General features: G+C 36.1%; 1 protein-coding gene across 2 annotated transcripts in view; it reads right to left on the reverse strand.

The window, feature by feature from the left end:
- Nucleotides 1-276: 276 nt before the first annotated feature.
- The window catches only part of TMEM38B (transmembrane protein 38B), a 74,563-nt gene continuing 57,402 nt past the window's right edge, over nucleotides 277-17,437 (reverse strand). For both annotated transcript variants that reach the window (XM_059072122.2, XM_067041029.1), the window contains exon 6: nucleotides 277-5,053. In XM_059072122.2, coding sequence (XP_058928105.1) covers nucleotides 4,838-5,053 — 216 coding nt within the window. In that variant the 3' untranslated portion in view covers nucleotides 277-4,837. The remainder of the gene's footprint in view (nucleotides 5,054-17,437) is intronic.

A 17,437-nucleotide genomic window follows, 5' to 3' on the forward strand; every position in this document is an offset into this window, starting at 1 on the left:
TCCAAGCATACCATTAGTCCTTTGAATTTTTCCTGTCACTTACACAGGCTTTCATTATACCGAATGTCCTTTGCAAATTTAATCAAGATATTATGTACTTCTTCTCACATCTCATTAAGATGTCAATATAACGTTGCTTATCAGCCATTGTACCCTATTCCTTTCACTTCATATTATTCTCAAGAAACGTTTCAGTCTACAGTCTACTTTTACTGAGATTAAACTGTATTTTTAAGTCAAACTTTACATTACATAAAATATTTATAAAAATACAAATATTCATTATCAACTTTATTCTCTTCACTAATACAACTCTACAGGGGTAAAAGTACATCTGAAGTTACTTTGTCTGGCAGGAGTCTCCCCCACTTCCTCTTCTCCATAGCAAACCATAATCCCACCATGCAAACTGCTTTTTTTAAAATCCCAATTAAATCTTAATTCTCTTTATCAAATGTAGGAAGAAAGCAATAGGTTTCAACTACAATTCAGTGTGCCACTTTGTACTGTCATGGAATATCAGACAGTCAGCCATGTAAATTAAGCTGTACTCATTTTCATAACAGATCACTGGTCCACATTTTGTCACCACAGAGATGCACTTGGATTATATATTTCAATATGGACCACTACCTTCCCAACCAATCCCACACCTAGACTGAGCTTAGAAGATTTTTTATTTCGTTCTAAATGTATTTTGTTGTCACATTCTTATTCACCATCTCTTTTAAACATCAGAGTTGTGATAAACCAAGGACAAGCCTACATACAGAAACTCCCTAAATAGACATACATAAAAAAAGTCTTCAATTCCTATAATGTATTACCTTTAGCACAAGCACAGAAAAAGTGACCACATATATAAGATGTGCAGTGATTTTTTGAGAAGCAGAACAAAAAATTAGGCCTGAGTGACTTGCTGAGTAACATAATCATTACTTTACATAGCAGCATAAATTGTTTCTCTTTTAAGTGTTTCTCCGAATAAAACTAGGCACTCCTTTATTTGGGGTTCCTTGATGGGAAAATATATTTATGGCTTGGAGGTAGGGAAAGGTTTCTTAAGACACAGCAAACAATAACTGTTAAATAAAATCCTGGGAAATTAGACTTCTTTGAAATTAAAAATGTGTGCTCATTAAACGACATCATTATAAAAATAAAGAGGTAGTCCACAGCGCAGAAAGAAAATATGTACAAAACACCTATTTAACAAAGAATGGATATCAAAGATACATGAAGAACTCCTACTACTTAATAATAAAAAGACAAATCCAGCATAATATGAGCAAAGGTCTGAAGAGACACTTTACTGAGGGAGATACACAAATGGCCAGTAAGAACACACACAAAAAAGCGCTCTACACCACTAATCATTAGGGAAATGCAAATTAAAACCTTAAAAACTACAAACCACCCATTGGAAATGGGACAAAATTAAAATGCTTGACAACAATAATCCTTGATTAAGAATGTAGAGCAACTGGAACTCTCTTACATTGTTGTGAAGTATAAAATGGTACAACCACTTTGGAAAAGAGGCCTAGTGGTTTTTTTTATAACTAAACATAATTCTACTCCTATGTATTTGCTCAAGAGAAATAAAAAAACATATGTTCCCCAAAAGAACTGTATAAAAATGTTCATAGTAGCTTATTCAGAATATCCCAAACTAGAAACAGCCCTGATGTGCATCAATAGGATAAACACACTGCAACATATTCATATAGTACAATGCTACCAAGTGATTAAAAAGGAATGAACTACTGATAAATACAAGATAAATTTCAAAAACATTATGTCGTTTGAAAGAAGTCCTACGTTGAAGAGAATATATTGCATGATTTTATTTCTATTCAGTTGGGGAGGAGGGTGTGAATTAACTAGAAAGGAACTCCTGAGGCACTGGCAATGTTCTATCTCTTGATAGAAGTTTAGGCTGTATAGTTGTATGTATTTGCCAACTCTTTAAATATACACTTACAACTTATGCATTTCATTGTATGTGAATTTTACCTTAAAAAAAGAACTGTAGAAACAAAAATAAATTCTATCAAAGAAATGTCTGTTAAAAACTGTGTGCGAAACTGTACTAAATAAGAAAAATAAAGTAATTTTTGGAAAAAAGTACATAATCTAAGTATATGAAGAAACAGAATGACCCTTGCACTTAACAGAGATGTCTGCCTGGCCTGCCCCACCCACTTCCTTCAGGTCTCTGGTAAAATACAATTTTAACAGAAAGGCCTTTTCTAACTCCTAATTAACAAGTACTCCCAATTCTCACTTTCTATCCTTGTGTCCTGTTTAATATATATTCATAACCTTTAGTAGTACCACAAGAATACATCTGTTTGCTTATTGTATGTCTCACCATCAGTAGAATGTAAACACCAAGAAAGCAGTGGGGGAGAGAGGGTATTCTTGTACACGTTATTCCATTTCTAACATATCACTCAATTGCAATCAACTTGTGATCTGAGGTAGATTTTAATGGAATGATGTAGGCTTTACAGGTATAAGACCCAAAGAATACACTATAGAGGTAACGTCTCCCCTATTCTCTCCACTTTTTGGTCTCTGCCTACTAGAAACCTGGAATTTCCACTGCAATCCACTCACTCTACATTATCTGGTCCCTCTCCAGCCCTTGCACACTCAGCAGGGAAGAGTGACTAATCTGATAAATCAGTTTGATATTAATTTGGCCATATTTTGCTAGAGGGTGAGATCACTGAGTTAGCCAGCCCATGTTCTTGCCACCTTCTTATCTCCTTTTATTTAACGAGACCTACCTGATCTTGACTTTCTCAGTGCCACCTATGACTGTGTGAAGCAGGCCCACAGGCTTCATTCATGCTACAAGTTGGGTAAGGAGTCTAACAATCTGCTTTGCAAATCCAGTCAAGTCTCTGCAGGCAGCATGAATAGATTAAGAGTGGGAGGTTTCAAACCTAAGCCATGTCCTCCAGTACAGCTTTTTCCTAAAAACCTTGAATTAAAAGTTATAGGATACTTGCAAAGATTAATGAAGTTTGTTCCATAAAGGTTGTACATCTCATTCGGACAGTAATCAATGAATATATACCATATATCAGTCGAAAGGCCAAAGGAGTTATAAACTCCTAAATCAAGAAAAATAGAAAAAACATAAAAATGATAAAATATTCCATTGGTGCTAAATAACTTATTTTAATAAATTTGTCTTTAATACTAGTATAAAATAAGAGTCCTATCATTTCAACTACAGTTAAACCCAAACTTCAAAACTGTCAGTAATTAGCAACATGTTAACTGTGAAAAGTTTTTAACTACAAGAGTGTCAAATGCAATACAGAACTCTTAAATATTTAATGCCTTCTGTCAGAATATTAAAAATAAACTTCTTAGCATCCCAAGGCTATCAAAGGTCCTCCTCCCCCCCCAAATTTTTTTAACAAAAGTATAATCCTTGCTGGTGTTTATATTTGTTAAAAATCTTAAAAATCAAGACTTCTAACTTGAATATGATTTGAGTAGTTCTATACCATCCAAAGATGCCTGATACATACTAACTTTTTGCAGGCTCATGGTCTTGGTAGAAGAAATCATGTCAGTCACAAAGTTTTAAAATTATAACTGGACTTTTAAACTACAAAATAAAATAAGAAAATCTAACATGATTTAGTACCTTTTCTTCTTCTTCTTTTAATTATTTTTGCCAATAAGGTACCAAATTCACTTCATCATTCTTCATTCAAATAGACTACTACAAGATTTTAGTTTGTTTCTTCTTAATTAGGTGGTTGTTATCAAATGCCCGAGGACAATTCTCATTAGAAATGAGCATTTTTACATAAGGGTAACTAGTTTTAATTAAAATAAAAATATACGTACATGTACATTAAAATATAACCTATGTAAACTAGTAAGAGACACTCAACTAGAAAACTGAAAAGTACCCATTAAAAAGAAGACAAAAAAAAGACCAAGGTGAAATTTTTAAATTGAAATAATACTTAAGAATATATAAAATGTTGAGAAGAATAATTTCTCCTACAGTTAAAACAAATGTGTTTTAAGGAAAGAGAAAAAAATTAGCTCCTCAAAATTTGCAAAGCAAAACATGAACTTACTAACTTATTAAAAACTATACCCCTGACTTTCTTTTGAGAAAAAATAGCTTAAACAAGGGCATGAAACACACTTAAGATTAAGACTAATAATACTCTGCTCTCACTGAAAAATACTACTAGAAAAAAATTAAATAAAATTTCAGATATTTCCATTTAATGTGGGCAAAATATATAATGTTTATTTCTGAAATATAAGCTAATAATTTATTTTCATTCATAATATAAAGTGATTTCGGTAAAGTTTACTTTTCCTAGTACTCAAAATTAAACAGGAATTGTTTTCCATATCTAAAAATTATAATGGTAATGTGTAATAAGTTTAATTTTGCTAAACTAAAGCTCAAATAGATTTAAATAAAAAACATGTATGAAAATATCTAGATTAAATAAAACTTTAATTTTTGTTATTTTGTAATGACAGTAGGTTTACTTTTTCTAACACTCAAAAACACTAGCCTTTTTTCAATATAAAACTATTTAAAAAATCACAATAAAATCTTTTATACATAACTTAGAGAAACCATTTCACATGATACACTCACGAAATTACAATCCAGAAAGGGAGAGTCTCCCTGAAACAGAAAGAAGTTCTTTCTTTTTGTCACCTCCAATTTTTATATATAATCTTTATTTTACATCATTTACATAGAAATATTTATCACAATCTGACAGGTAGATAAGAAAAAGAAAATTTTTTGCCTTCTAAAGCTCATCAAGTAAATTTACTCAGTCTTCTTAGTATGTTTCTTTTGAACTTTATCTGAAGCATCAGATATAGGTTTTGAGGTCGATGAACCAGTACCACTGAGAGACGATCTTGTTTCACTTCTCTTTTCACATGATGAAAACTGCTGCTGCCAGCCAAACAGCATCCGACTCAATGTATCCTCAAAACAAGCAAAAGGCATAACAGCAGTCTTTGTAATCATCATGGTTATCTGAAAAAAAAAGTTCAATTTTGAATTTAAATACAAATGTTTTCTGTTTCCTAAAACTGAGAGGGGAAAGTGAAAAAAGATTCAAAACGCTTTTTTTTATTGAGGTATAATTGACATATAACACTATACTAGTTTCAGGTGTACAAAATGATTTGATACCTGCATATATTATGAAATAACCACCACAATAAGTCTAGTTAACATCTGTCACCATACACAGCACACAAAAATTTTATGAGATTTTTTTTTTTTTTTTGCGGTACGCAGGCCTCTCACTGTTATGGCCTCTCCCGTTGTGGAGCACAGGCTCCGGACGCACAGGCCCAGCGGCCATAGCTCACGGACCCAGCTGCTCTGAGGCATGTGGGAATTTCCCGGACCGGGGCATGAACCCGTGTCCCCTGCCTCGGCAGGTGGACTCTCAATCACTGCACCACCAGGGAAGCCCTGTGATGAGAATTTTTAAGATCTACTCTCTTAGCAACTTTCAAATATGCAATACAGTATTATAACAGTTACCATGCTATACGTTACACACTGATGACTTATTTGTTAATAATTGGAAGTTTGAACTTTTTGACTCCTTTTAACCCATTTCACCAAGCCTTGTCACCGCCCCCCCACTCCACCTCTGGCAACCACTAATCTGTATCTATAAGCTTGCATTTAAAAAAATTTTAGATTCCACACATAAATGAGATCACACTGTATTTGTCTTTGTCTCATTTTTTTCACCAGGCATAATGCTCCAGTTACGATGTTAGCTGTGGGCTTGTCATATATAGCCTCTATTATGTTGAGGTACATTCCCTCTGCACCCACTTTGTTAAGAGTTTTTACTGTAAATGGATGCTGAATTCTGTCAAATGCTTTTTCTGCATCTATTGAGATTATGATTTTTATCTTTCATTTTGTTAATGTGATATATCACACTGATTTGCAGATGATGAACCATCCTTGCATCCCTGGAATCAATCCCACTTGATCACAATGTATAATCTTTTTAATGTATTGTTGAATTTAGTTTGCTAATATTTTGTTGGGGGGTTTTGCATCTATGCCCATCAGGGATATTGCCCTATAATTTTCTTTTCTTGTGGCATCCTTGTCTGGTTTTGGTTTCATGGTAATGTTGGCCTTGTAAAATGAGTTTGGAAGCATTCCATCATCTTCTATTTTTGGAAGAGTTTGACAAGGACTGGTATTAATTCTTGTAATGTTTGGTAGAATTCACCAGCAAAACTGTCTGGTCCTGGATTTTTATTTGTTGGGAGGTTTCTGATCACTGATACAATCTCCTTACTGGTAACTGGTCTGTTCAGATTTTCTATTTCTTTGTGATTCAGTCTTGACAGGTTGTATGTTTCTAGAAATATGTCCATTTCTTCTAGGTTGTCCACGTTGTTGGCATATAAGTGTTCATAGCATCTCAATCCCTTGTATTTTTGTGGTATCAGTTGTAACATCTCCTCTTTCATTTCTGATTTTATCCACTTGAGTTCTCTCGTTTTCTTTCTTGGTGAGTCTAACTGAAGGTTTATTAATTTTGTTTACTTTTTCAAAGAACCAACTCTTAGTTTGGTCTTTTCTATTGTCCTTTTAGTCTGTATTTCATTTATTTCTGCTCTGTTATTTCCTTCCTTCCATTAACTTTGGGCTTCATTTGTTCTTTTTCTAGTTCCTTAAGGTATGAAGTTAGGTTATTTGAGATTTTTCTCATTTCTTGAGGTAGGCATTTATTGCTATGAACTTCCCTCTTAAAACTACTTTTGCTGCATCCCATAAGATTGGAATGTTGTATTTCCATTTTTGTCTCAAGGCATTTTTTTGATTTCTCTGTTATTTTTTTCACTGACCCACTGGTTGTTCTACAGCATTATGTTTAATTCCCACGTTTGTGATTTTTCCAGTTTTCTTCCTAGCAAACAATTTCCAGTTTCATACTATTCTAGCTGGAAAAGATTCTTGATATGATTTTCCCCTTCTTAAATTTATTAAGACTTGTTTTATGATCTAACATATGATGAATCCTGGAGAATATTCCATGTGTGCTTGAGAAGAATATGTATTCTGTTGCTTTTGGATGGAATGTCCTGTCTGTATCCTTAGTTAAGTCTATCTAGGCTAATATGTCCTTTGGGGCAATGTTTCCTTCTTGATTTTCTGTCTAGTGATCTATTCATTGTTGTAAGTGAGGGGACTTCAATAAGTCCCCTACTATTATTGTTTTCTCTCTATTTCTCTCTTTAGGTCTGTTAATATTTGCTTTATATATTTATGTTGGTACATAAATATTTACAAATGTTATATATCCTCTTATTAGAAATGACCCCTTTATCATTATGTAATGCCCTTCTTTCTAATTAGTCTTTGTTTTAAAGTCTATTTTGTTTGATATAAGTATAGCTATCCCAACTTTCTTTGGGCTTCCATTTGCATGGAATATATTTTTCCATCCCTTCACTTTCAGTCTATTTCTCTCCTCACATCTGCAGTGAGTCTCTTGTAGGAAGCATATAAAGGGGTCTTATTTTTTTTTATCCATTCAGTTATTCTATGTCTTCTGAATAGCGAATTCAGTCAATTTAAAGTAATTAATAAGTATGTACTTGTCGTTTTGTTAATTGTTTCCTGGCTGTTTTGTTATTCCTCTCTGGTCCTTTCTTCTTCCCTTGCTCACTTCCATTATGGCTTGATGACTTTCTCTAGTGCTATGCTTAGATTACTTTCTTGTTATCTTTTGTGTATATACTACAGGTTTTTGCTCTGTAGTTATCATATTTTCATATAACAACTATGTTAGTGACAGTCTGTTTTAAATTGATAATAAGTATAAATGCTTTGTAGTTATATTTTCATATAACAACTTATGTTAGTGACAGTCTATTTTAAGTTGATAATAACTTAAGTATAAATGCATTTTAATGTTCTATATTTTTACTCTCCCCCTCAAAGTTTTTTTGGTTTTTGTTTTTAAAATTTTATTTATTTATTTATTTTTGGCTGTGTTGGGTCTTCGTCGCTGCACGTGGGCTTTCTCTAGTTGTGGCGAGTGGGGGCTACTCTTCGTTGCAGTGTGCGGGCTTCTCATTGCAGTGGCTTCTCTCATTGTGGAGCACGGGCTCTAGGAGCACAGGCTTCAGTAGCTGCAGCACGTGGGCTCAGTAGTTGTGGCTCATGGGCTTAGTTGCTCCACGGCATGTGGGATCTTCCCGGGCCAGGGATCAAACCCGTGTCCCCTGCATTGGCAGGCGGATTCTCAACGAATGCACCACCGGGGAAGCCCCACGTTTTTTGTTTTTGATGTTACATTTTCCATCTTTTTATCTTGTGTGTATCTCTTAATTATTGTAGTTAGTTATTTTTACTACTTTTGTCTTTTAACATTCATACTAACTTTATAAGTGATTAATCCACTACCTTTACAATATATTAACCCTTACCAGTGAGATTTATATTTTCATATGTTTTCTTGTTACTAATTAGCATCCTTTCCTTTCAGCCTAAAAAAGTCCCTTTAACATTTTGTGTAAGGTCAACTTAGTGGTGATAAGCTCTAGGTTTTGCTTGTCTGGGAAAATTCTTTATCTCTCCTCTAATTCTGGATTTAATTGCCAGGTGGAGTAATCTAGGTTGGGAGTTTTTTTCCTTCAGTGCTTTGAATATATCACGCTACTCCATTCTGGCCTGCAAAGTTTCTACTGGAAATATCTGCTCACAGTCTTATGGGGGTTCCTTTATACATAACACACTGTTTTTCCATTGCTACTTTTAAGAATCTCTCTTTGTCTTAAACATTTGACATTTTAATTATAATGTCTTGGTGAGATCTCTTTGGGGTCCCCGTATGTGGAACTCTCTGGGCTTCCTGGATCTGCATGTTTGTTTCCTTCCCCCAGATTAGGGAAGTTTTCAGCCATTCTTTCTTCAAATATTTTTTCTGCCCCTTTCTCTCTCTTCTTTCCTTCCGGGAGCCCTGTTATATGAATGTCAGTCTTCCTGATGTTGTCCCGTAAGTTCCTTAAGCTATCGTCACTTTCTTTCATTCTTTTTCCTTTATACAGCTCTGGGTGAGTTCCACTGCCTGGTCTTCAAGTTCACTGATCCTTTTTGCGTTTTCTAGTCTGCTGTTGAACCCCCCCCTAGTAAATTTTTTAGTTCAGTTATTATATTCTTCAGCTCTGTGACTTCTATCTAGTACTTTCTTATATTTCCTATTTTCTTTGTTGAAGTTCTCACTGTGTTCAATATGCATTCTTAATTTAATCTTCAGCAGAAGCAAATTAAGTTAGGTTCTGGAAAACAAAAATCTGTTCTCTATAAGTTTACACTTAACTAATGGAAAAGAACATAACTCATTAATACAAAATACCACATTTTTGAGTGCCAAATGAGCAGCATAAGCAAAAAGATACATTTAGTATTGAAAGGAAATAAGAAGATAAAATATCATTTACAGTCTACACCAAATGACCAAGAATACCTATTATTACTATGCACTTAACATGTGCCAGAACCGTGGTAAATGTTTTGTATTACCTTATTCTCTTTAAATGTAATCCAAAAACTACTCTATTATTACTCTCATCATAGAAATGTGGAACTGAGGCTCTGACAGGTTAAGTAACTTGCTCAAAGTCATGGAGATAATAAGTGGTTAAGCAGTTTGGAACACTTAGATTTTGAGTCTGATCACTAAATACACTGCAGTCTATCATTATCTAAACTCACAGACTTCCAGTAAATTGCAGAATCCTGCAAGTATGAGGGACTATAGTAAGTCTCTAGCCATCCAATTTTTTCCATATACATTTATATATATAAGCAACTGGGACACTGAGAGATAGAATGGAGTGCTACCAATCTTTTATCTGGCAAAATGTATAGTGTGCAGAGATGTTTAGATTTGCTCAAGAAATTATACTGGTGCCAAAATGAATCTGGGACAATGTTATGGACTGGAATGGTTCCCAAAAACCCATGAATTTCCAAAAGGCAATTCCTCCAGCAGATCTCAGATAATGAATCAAACTAGATATTTTTGGAATTAAATTTTCACAAGAGGTCCCTACATAATCAGCTTTTCTGAGGACAATGGAAACAAGAGTAAATTCTTATTATCTGCAATATAGTCTAGGTAGTGGGGAGTTGGAGACAAAGTGGGTGTCCATCAGAAGAGGAATGGATAAGTGAAATGTATACTGTGTAATTGTTAAAAATAATAAATCGTAAAGTTATATGGAAAAATTCTTAAAATATACTGTTAGGTGAAAATGACACAAAGAACAAAAGCTACAACGTACTATCATTTATATAAATTTAAAAATGCATGCACACAGCATTGTGAATGTACTAAACACCACTGAATTGTATAAACAGCTGGTTTTGTTATGTCAATTTGACCACAATAAAAATAAACAAATAACAAATAAACCTTTTTTTAAATGCATGCACATAAACTACAGGCCAGCAATGACTAAATAGCTTATATCAGACTCAGTATCTCAACAAAATCAATATAAAAGACACAAATACATAAAACAACTGTAAAAAGACACTGCAGAACAACCAATACAGGTATAACCTGGTGGGGTTATGATCCCTAAAAGAAAGGAAGTTGAACAAAGTGAACACATTTTCCTGGCTTTTTCTTTTAAGGACATGTGTCAATTCACAGCATAGGGGAATGAAATGCAGAAGTCCCAAATGGGTTAAAGATACAGAGGCTGGAGACTGAGAAGGCCAAAGCATCTAGCACTTGAGAGCAGTAACAGCTCAAAGAGGAGTGAACCACATTAAGTAAGCCCCCAAGTCCATGCATAGTCTGTGCTGGAGGAGTTTACCAATGCTAAACTGTGCAAACATAGAAACAGATTTCAAAAACCTAGCAGAGAACAACAGCTGGGAGGTCTAAGAGCTGAGCAGCCCACTGCTTGGTTCTGGGAAGACAGGTTGGAGTTCAAAGCTAGGCAAGGTGGACCTGCCCAGGAATACACCTCGGGCTTAAACTGAGACCCCAAAAGAGTCACATTCTTCTAGAAGGGCAAATCTGAAATGGAATAGCACTAACAAAGCCTAAAATCTACAGGATTAAAATAATCTGCTTGTGCGTTACACCTGGCTGCCAAAAGAATGTTGAATGTAAACCCTGCCCTCAAAAATCTTACAGACTAGCCAGAGACAGCCAAGTAAATCAGTAATTACAAAACCGTAAAGAGTAAGTGCAGTAATGGAGGTTTGCCCAGAAACGTTAAGTAAGGGATATGGATTTGGAAGTCATTACCATACAAGTAAAAGGTAAAGGCATGAATTAGAATGTAATCTCCTGGAGAGAATATAGAGTGAGAAGAGTCCAAATATAATGTTAACCTCCAAATTTACATCATTACTGGTTAATATCTAAGAAGAATTTCTTTAGATTAAATTATTCTTTAGAATAAATAGTTACAATTAGTTACATTAGCATAATTATTCTGGTCATAGCTTGACTTCATGGACGGCCAACAAAAACCAAAAGAATTCAGGTCAAATAATGGTCCACTGTCAGGAAAACGGCAATGTCTTTTTAGAAAATCCAAAAGAGATGAGTGTCAGGATCTAAAGTACTTCCTGAACATGAACTATACTAAGTATTTTTCAAAGTCGAGTTTTAATAGAATCTCCACTCCCAGTAGACTCATCACTCAGCTAAGGAGTACTGCTGGCATCATAAATTACTGCTGAGATAGACTTATGAGGTCCACGGATGGATTTCTGTGAATTCAGCCTCTTCTTAGGGCTTAATTCAATAAGGTGACACAAATATAATGGTGACAAATGGAATGAACCCTTATTCTTCTATAAATAAAATATAAAACTGTCTCCCTATTTAGCAAACTATTAAAAGAAACAGCATATTACCTAAATTAAACAGCAATTGACTTCATAGTCTCTTGCTTAAAAAGGGAAGTAAACCAAAGAATGTTGAAGCCCAATCTGATATTTAAACATATCCTAAAATACAAATTAATTCCAGTAAAGAAATTGTTTGAGCTCTGCCACATTCTTTTTTTTTTAACATCTTTATTGGAGTATAATTGCTTTACACTGTTGTGTTAGTTTCTGCTGTATAACAAAGTGAATCAGCTATACATATACTTATATCCCCATATCCCCTCCCTCTTGCATCTCCCTCTAATCCTCCCTATCCCACCCCTCTAGGTGGTCACAAAGCACAGAGCTGATCTCCCTGTGCTATGAGGCTGCTTCCCACTAGCTATCTATTTTACATTTGGCAGTGTACATATGTCCATGCCACTCTCTCACTTCGTCCCAGCTTACCCTTCCCCAGCCCTGTCCTTAAGTCCATTCTCTATGTATGGGTCTTTATTTCTGTCCTGCCCCTAGGTTCTTCATAACCATTTTGTTTTAGATTCCATATATATGTTAGCATATGGTATTTGTTTTTCTCTTTCTGACTTACTTCACTCTACATGACAGACTCTAGGTCCATCCACCTCACTACAAATAACTCAATTTCATTTCTTTTTATGGCTGAGTAATATTCCATTGTATATATGTGCCACATCTTTATCCATTCATCTGTTGATGGACATTTAGGTTGCTTCCATGTCCTGGCTATTATAAATAGTGCTGAAATGAACATTGTGGTACATGTCTCTTTTTGAATTATGGTTTTCTCAGGGTATATGCCCAGTAGTCAGATTGCTGGGTCGTATGGTAGTTCTATCTTTAGCTTTTTAAGGAACCTGCATACTGTTCTTCATAGTGGCTGTATCAATTTACATTCCCACCAACAGTGCAAAAGGGTTCCCTTTTCTCCACACCCTCTCCAGCATTTATTGCTTGTAGATTTTTTTGATGATGGCCATTCTGACCGGTGTGAGATGATATCTCATTGTAGTTTTGATTAGCATTTCTCTAATGATTAGTGATGTTGAGCATCCTTTCATGTGTTTGCTGGAAATCTGTATATCTTCTTTGGAGAAATGTCTGTTTAGGTCTTCTGCCCATTTTTGGATTGGGTTGTTTGCTTTTTGATATTGAGCTGCATGAGCTACTTGTATATTTTGGAGATTAATCCTTTGTCAGTTGCTTCATTTGCAAATATTTTCTCTCATTCTGAGGGTTGTCTTTTGGTCTTGTTTATGGTTTCCTTTGCTGTGCAAAAGCTTTGAAGTTTCATTAGGTCCCATTTGTTTATTTTTGTTTTTATTTCCATTTCTCTAGGAGGTGAGTCAAAAAAGGATCTTGCTGTGATTTATGTCATAGAGTGTTCTGCCTATGTTTTCTTCTAAGAGTTTTATAGTGTCTGGCCTTACATTTAGGTTTAAGCCCAGGTTTATGTCTGGGCTCTCTATCCTGTTCCATTGATCTATATTTCTGTTTTTGTGCCAGTACCATACTGTCTTGATTGCTGTAGCTTTGTAGTATAGTCTGAACTCAGGGAGCCTGATTCCTCCAGCTCCATTTTTCTTTCTCAAGATTGCTTTGGCACATTATTTATATAATATCTCATGTTATATCATTTCAAAATATGCCCAGAAAAATGTGACCTAAAATATAAGTTCCTCAAAGGCATAAACAGTACTCATGTCCTTTTATATCCTCTATAGTGCAGAGCAATGAGAGTATAATGAATGAACATAACTTCTACCTCATATGAATAATTCAAAGGCTATTACAATATATCTATATAAGCAAGATTTGCATAATTAATCTTTCTCTCCACCCAGAACATACTTCTTCCTGCCTCCATCTGCCCAAATCCAAACAATACTTTGCAGGGCAACTGCAAAGTGTCTACTCCATTAAACCTCCTATAATTAACTTCTTGTACATGGCATACTCAGCCTGGTTTTCTGGTTACTCTATGCTTTCTTTGTTGGTGATATCACTCACTCAGACATTAGTAATTATTAACCTAAATGACTGTCAAATAAATCTTCAGATCCTCATTTTTATAAATCTCTTCAATAAGTTGGTTAAATAAACTGTTCATCTGGTAGTACAGTCTTAGATAAATAAGTAGGAGAGAATTAAATATAGAGAGACCTATGAAAGAGAATTTTAGTCATTTATCAGTCAGTCAACAAATATATATTAAAAATCTACTACATGCACCAGACACAATGCTAGGGATACAGTGATGAATAAAACAAACTTAGTCCAATCCTCATAAAGTTTAAAAGTACAATGCCTCATATTTCTTTTTAGACAATAACATCTTGAAGACAGAGTCCGTGGCTTATTCAATGTTTACATGTCCAACTGTATCCCCCAAAAGGGCCTAATACCATTGTCCCTCATTCATGTATTCAACAAAATACTCTACTGTCTGAATACGCCTCTCAACAGCATGCAGCATAACTGACCAGACCATCCTTCTTAATACCATCTCCTGGTTTTTAGCAGCTTCTTTCCCGTTTCTCATTCTGCATCTTCCTTATCTAAATATTAAAAAATCTCATGACTCTGTCCTCTCTCCTGTCTCACTCTATGCTTTTGTCCCTATGTAATATAACTGCCACCCTAAGTTAATTTATAAACTGAATACAATCTCAATAAAAATACCAACAAATTTTATTATGGAGTTAGAAAAACTGCCATTAAAGTTCATATCAATATGCAAAAAAAGCTTGGAAAAAAACTGAAAATAAACAAACATGCCAGAATATCCAGGTAAGACTGAAAAAGTGTCGGATTCTTTCTCTAAACAGGATATGCAGCCAGACTTTAATTTTTGCCAATCTGATGAGAAATGGTACGTGAGTGTAATTTTCATTAATATATTCCCAAATGAGTGTCACATGTTTTCATATGTTTAAGGGACATCATATCTTTGTTGTGTGAATTGTCTGCTGATAAATTTCTTTCAATTTTTTATTAGGTTTTTAATCCTTTATCCCTTAATTTTTCTTAACAGTTCAAGAATGTTTATTAACTGCTGAATATTCAGGGTTCTATGAGAGATATTTTTTATTTTTTAAGGCTAAAATCTTGTTAGGAAATATTTCTTAGAGATAAAAAGTATTTGGAATAGAGGAGTTTTTTTCAATTTTTTTTACTGAAGTATAGTTGATTTATTATGTTGTATTAGCTTCAGGTGTACAGCACAGTGATTCTCATATTTATACATATATATGTGTGTGTGTATATATGTGTGTGTGTGTGTGTGTGTGTGTGTATTCTTTTTCAGATTCTTTTCTCTTACAGGTATTACAAAGTATTGAGTATAGTTCCCTGTTCCATACAGTAGGTCCTTGATGGTTATGTTTTTTATATATAGCAGTGTGTATATGTTAAACTTAAAAGCATTTGTGCAGCAAAGAAAACCAGAAACAAAACAAAAAGACAACCTATGGACTGAGAGAAAATATTTGCAAACGAGGTACTAACAAGGGATTCATCTCCAAAATATACAAACAGCTCTTACAGCTCAATATCAGAAAAAGAAACAACCCAATCAAAAAATGGGCAGAAGATATACATAGACATTTATCCAAAGGAAACATACAGATGCCCAACAGGTATATGAAAAAATGCTCCATATTCCTAATTATCAGAGAAATGCAAATCAAACCTACAACGAGGTATCATCTCACACCAGTCAGAATGGCCATCATCAAAAAGTCTACAGGGCTTCCCTGGTGGCAAAGTGGTTGAGAGTCCACCTGCCAATGCAGGGGACATGGGTTCATGCCCCAGTCCGGGAAGATCCCACATGCCTGGAGCGGCTAGGCCCGTGAGCCATGGCCGCTGAGCCTGCATGTCCGGAGCCTGTGCTCTAAAACGGGAGAGGCCACAACAGTGAGAGGCCCACGTACCGCAAAAAAAAAAAAAAAAGTCTACAAATAATATATGCTGGAGAGGGTGTGGCAAAAAAGGAACCATCCTACACTGTTGGTGGGAATGTAAACTGGTACAGCCACTATGGAGAGCAATATGGAGGTGCCTTAAAAACTAAAAATAGAGAGGAGGTTCAAGATGGCAGAAGAGTAAGACGTGGAGATCACCTTCCTCCCCACAAATACATCAGAAATACATCTACGTGTGGAACAACTACAGAACACCTACTGAATGCTGGCAGAAGACCTCAGACCTCCCAAAAGGCAAGAAACTCCCCACGTACCTGGGCAGGGTAAAAGAAAAAAGAAAAAACAGAGACAAAGAATAGGGACAGGACCTGCACCAGTGGGAGCACGCTGTGAAGGAGGAAAGGTTTCCACACACTAGAGGTCCCTTCACGGGTGGAGACTATGGGTGGTGGTGGTGGTGGGGCTTCGGTGCCACAGAGGAGAGCACAGCCACAGGGGTGCGGAGGGCAAAGTGGAGAGATTCCTGCACAGAGGATCAGTGCCAACCAGCACTCACCAGCCCAAGAGGCTTGTCTGCTCACCCGCCGGGACGGGTGCAGGCTGGGAGCTGAGGCTCGGGCTTTGGAGGTTGGATCCCAGGGAGAGGACTGGGGTTGGCTGCATGAACACAGCCTGAAGGGGGCTAGTGCACCACAGCTAGCCAGGAGGGAGTCTGGGAAAAAGTCTGGAGCTGCTGAAGAGGTAAGAGACTTTTTCTTGCCTCTTTTGTTTCCTGGTGCATGAGGAGAGGGGATTAAGAGCACCAATTATAGGAGCTCCAGAGACAGGCACGAGCCACGGCTATCAGCGCGGACCCCAGAGAGGGGCATGAGACACTAAGGCTTCTGCCGCAGCCACCAAGAACCCTGTGTGCAAGCACAGGTCACTATCCACACCTCCCCCCACCCGGGAGCCTGTGCAGCCCACCACTGCCAGGGTCCCGTGATCCACAGACAAGTTCCTTGGGAGAACTCATGGCAGGCCTCAGGCTGGAACAACGTCTTGCTGGCCTCTGCCGACACAGGCTCGCCCCGCATTCTGCACTGTTACTGCCCCCCACCCCACCTGAGTGAGCCAGAGCCCCTGAATCAACTGTTCCTTTAACCCCATCCTGTCTGAGCGAAGAACAGACGCCCTCAGGCAACCTACACGCAGAGGAGGGTCCAAATCCAAAGCTGAACCCCCAGGAGCTTTGCGAACAAAAAAGAGAAAGGGAATTTCTCCAGCAGCCTCAGGAGCAGCGGATTAAATCTCCACAATCAACTTGATGTACCCTGCATCTGTGGAATACCTGAACAGACAACAAATCATCCCAAATTTATGAGGTGGACTTTGGGAGCAATGATATATATATATTCTTTTCCTTTTTCTGTTTTTGTGAGTGTGTATGTGTGTGTTTCTATGTGTGATTTTGTCTGTATAGCTTTGTTTTTACAATGTGTCCTAGGGTTCTGTCTGTCCATTTTTTTTCAATTGCTTAAAAAATTTTTATTCTTAATAATTATTTTTTATTGTAATAACTTTATTT

This window comes from Kogia breviceps, chromosome 8 (assembly GCF_026419965.1).
Source record: "Kogia breviceps isolate mKogBre1 chromosome 8, mKogBre1 haplotype 1, whole genome shotgun sequence".
Lineage (NCBI taxonomy): Eukaryota > Metazoa > Chordata > Mammalia > Artiodactyla > Physeteridae > Kogia > Kogia breviceps.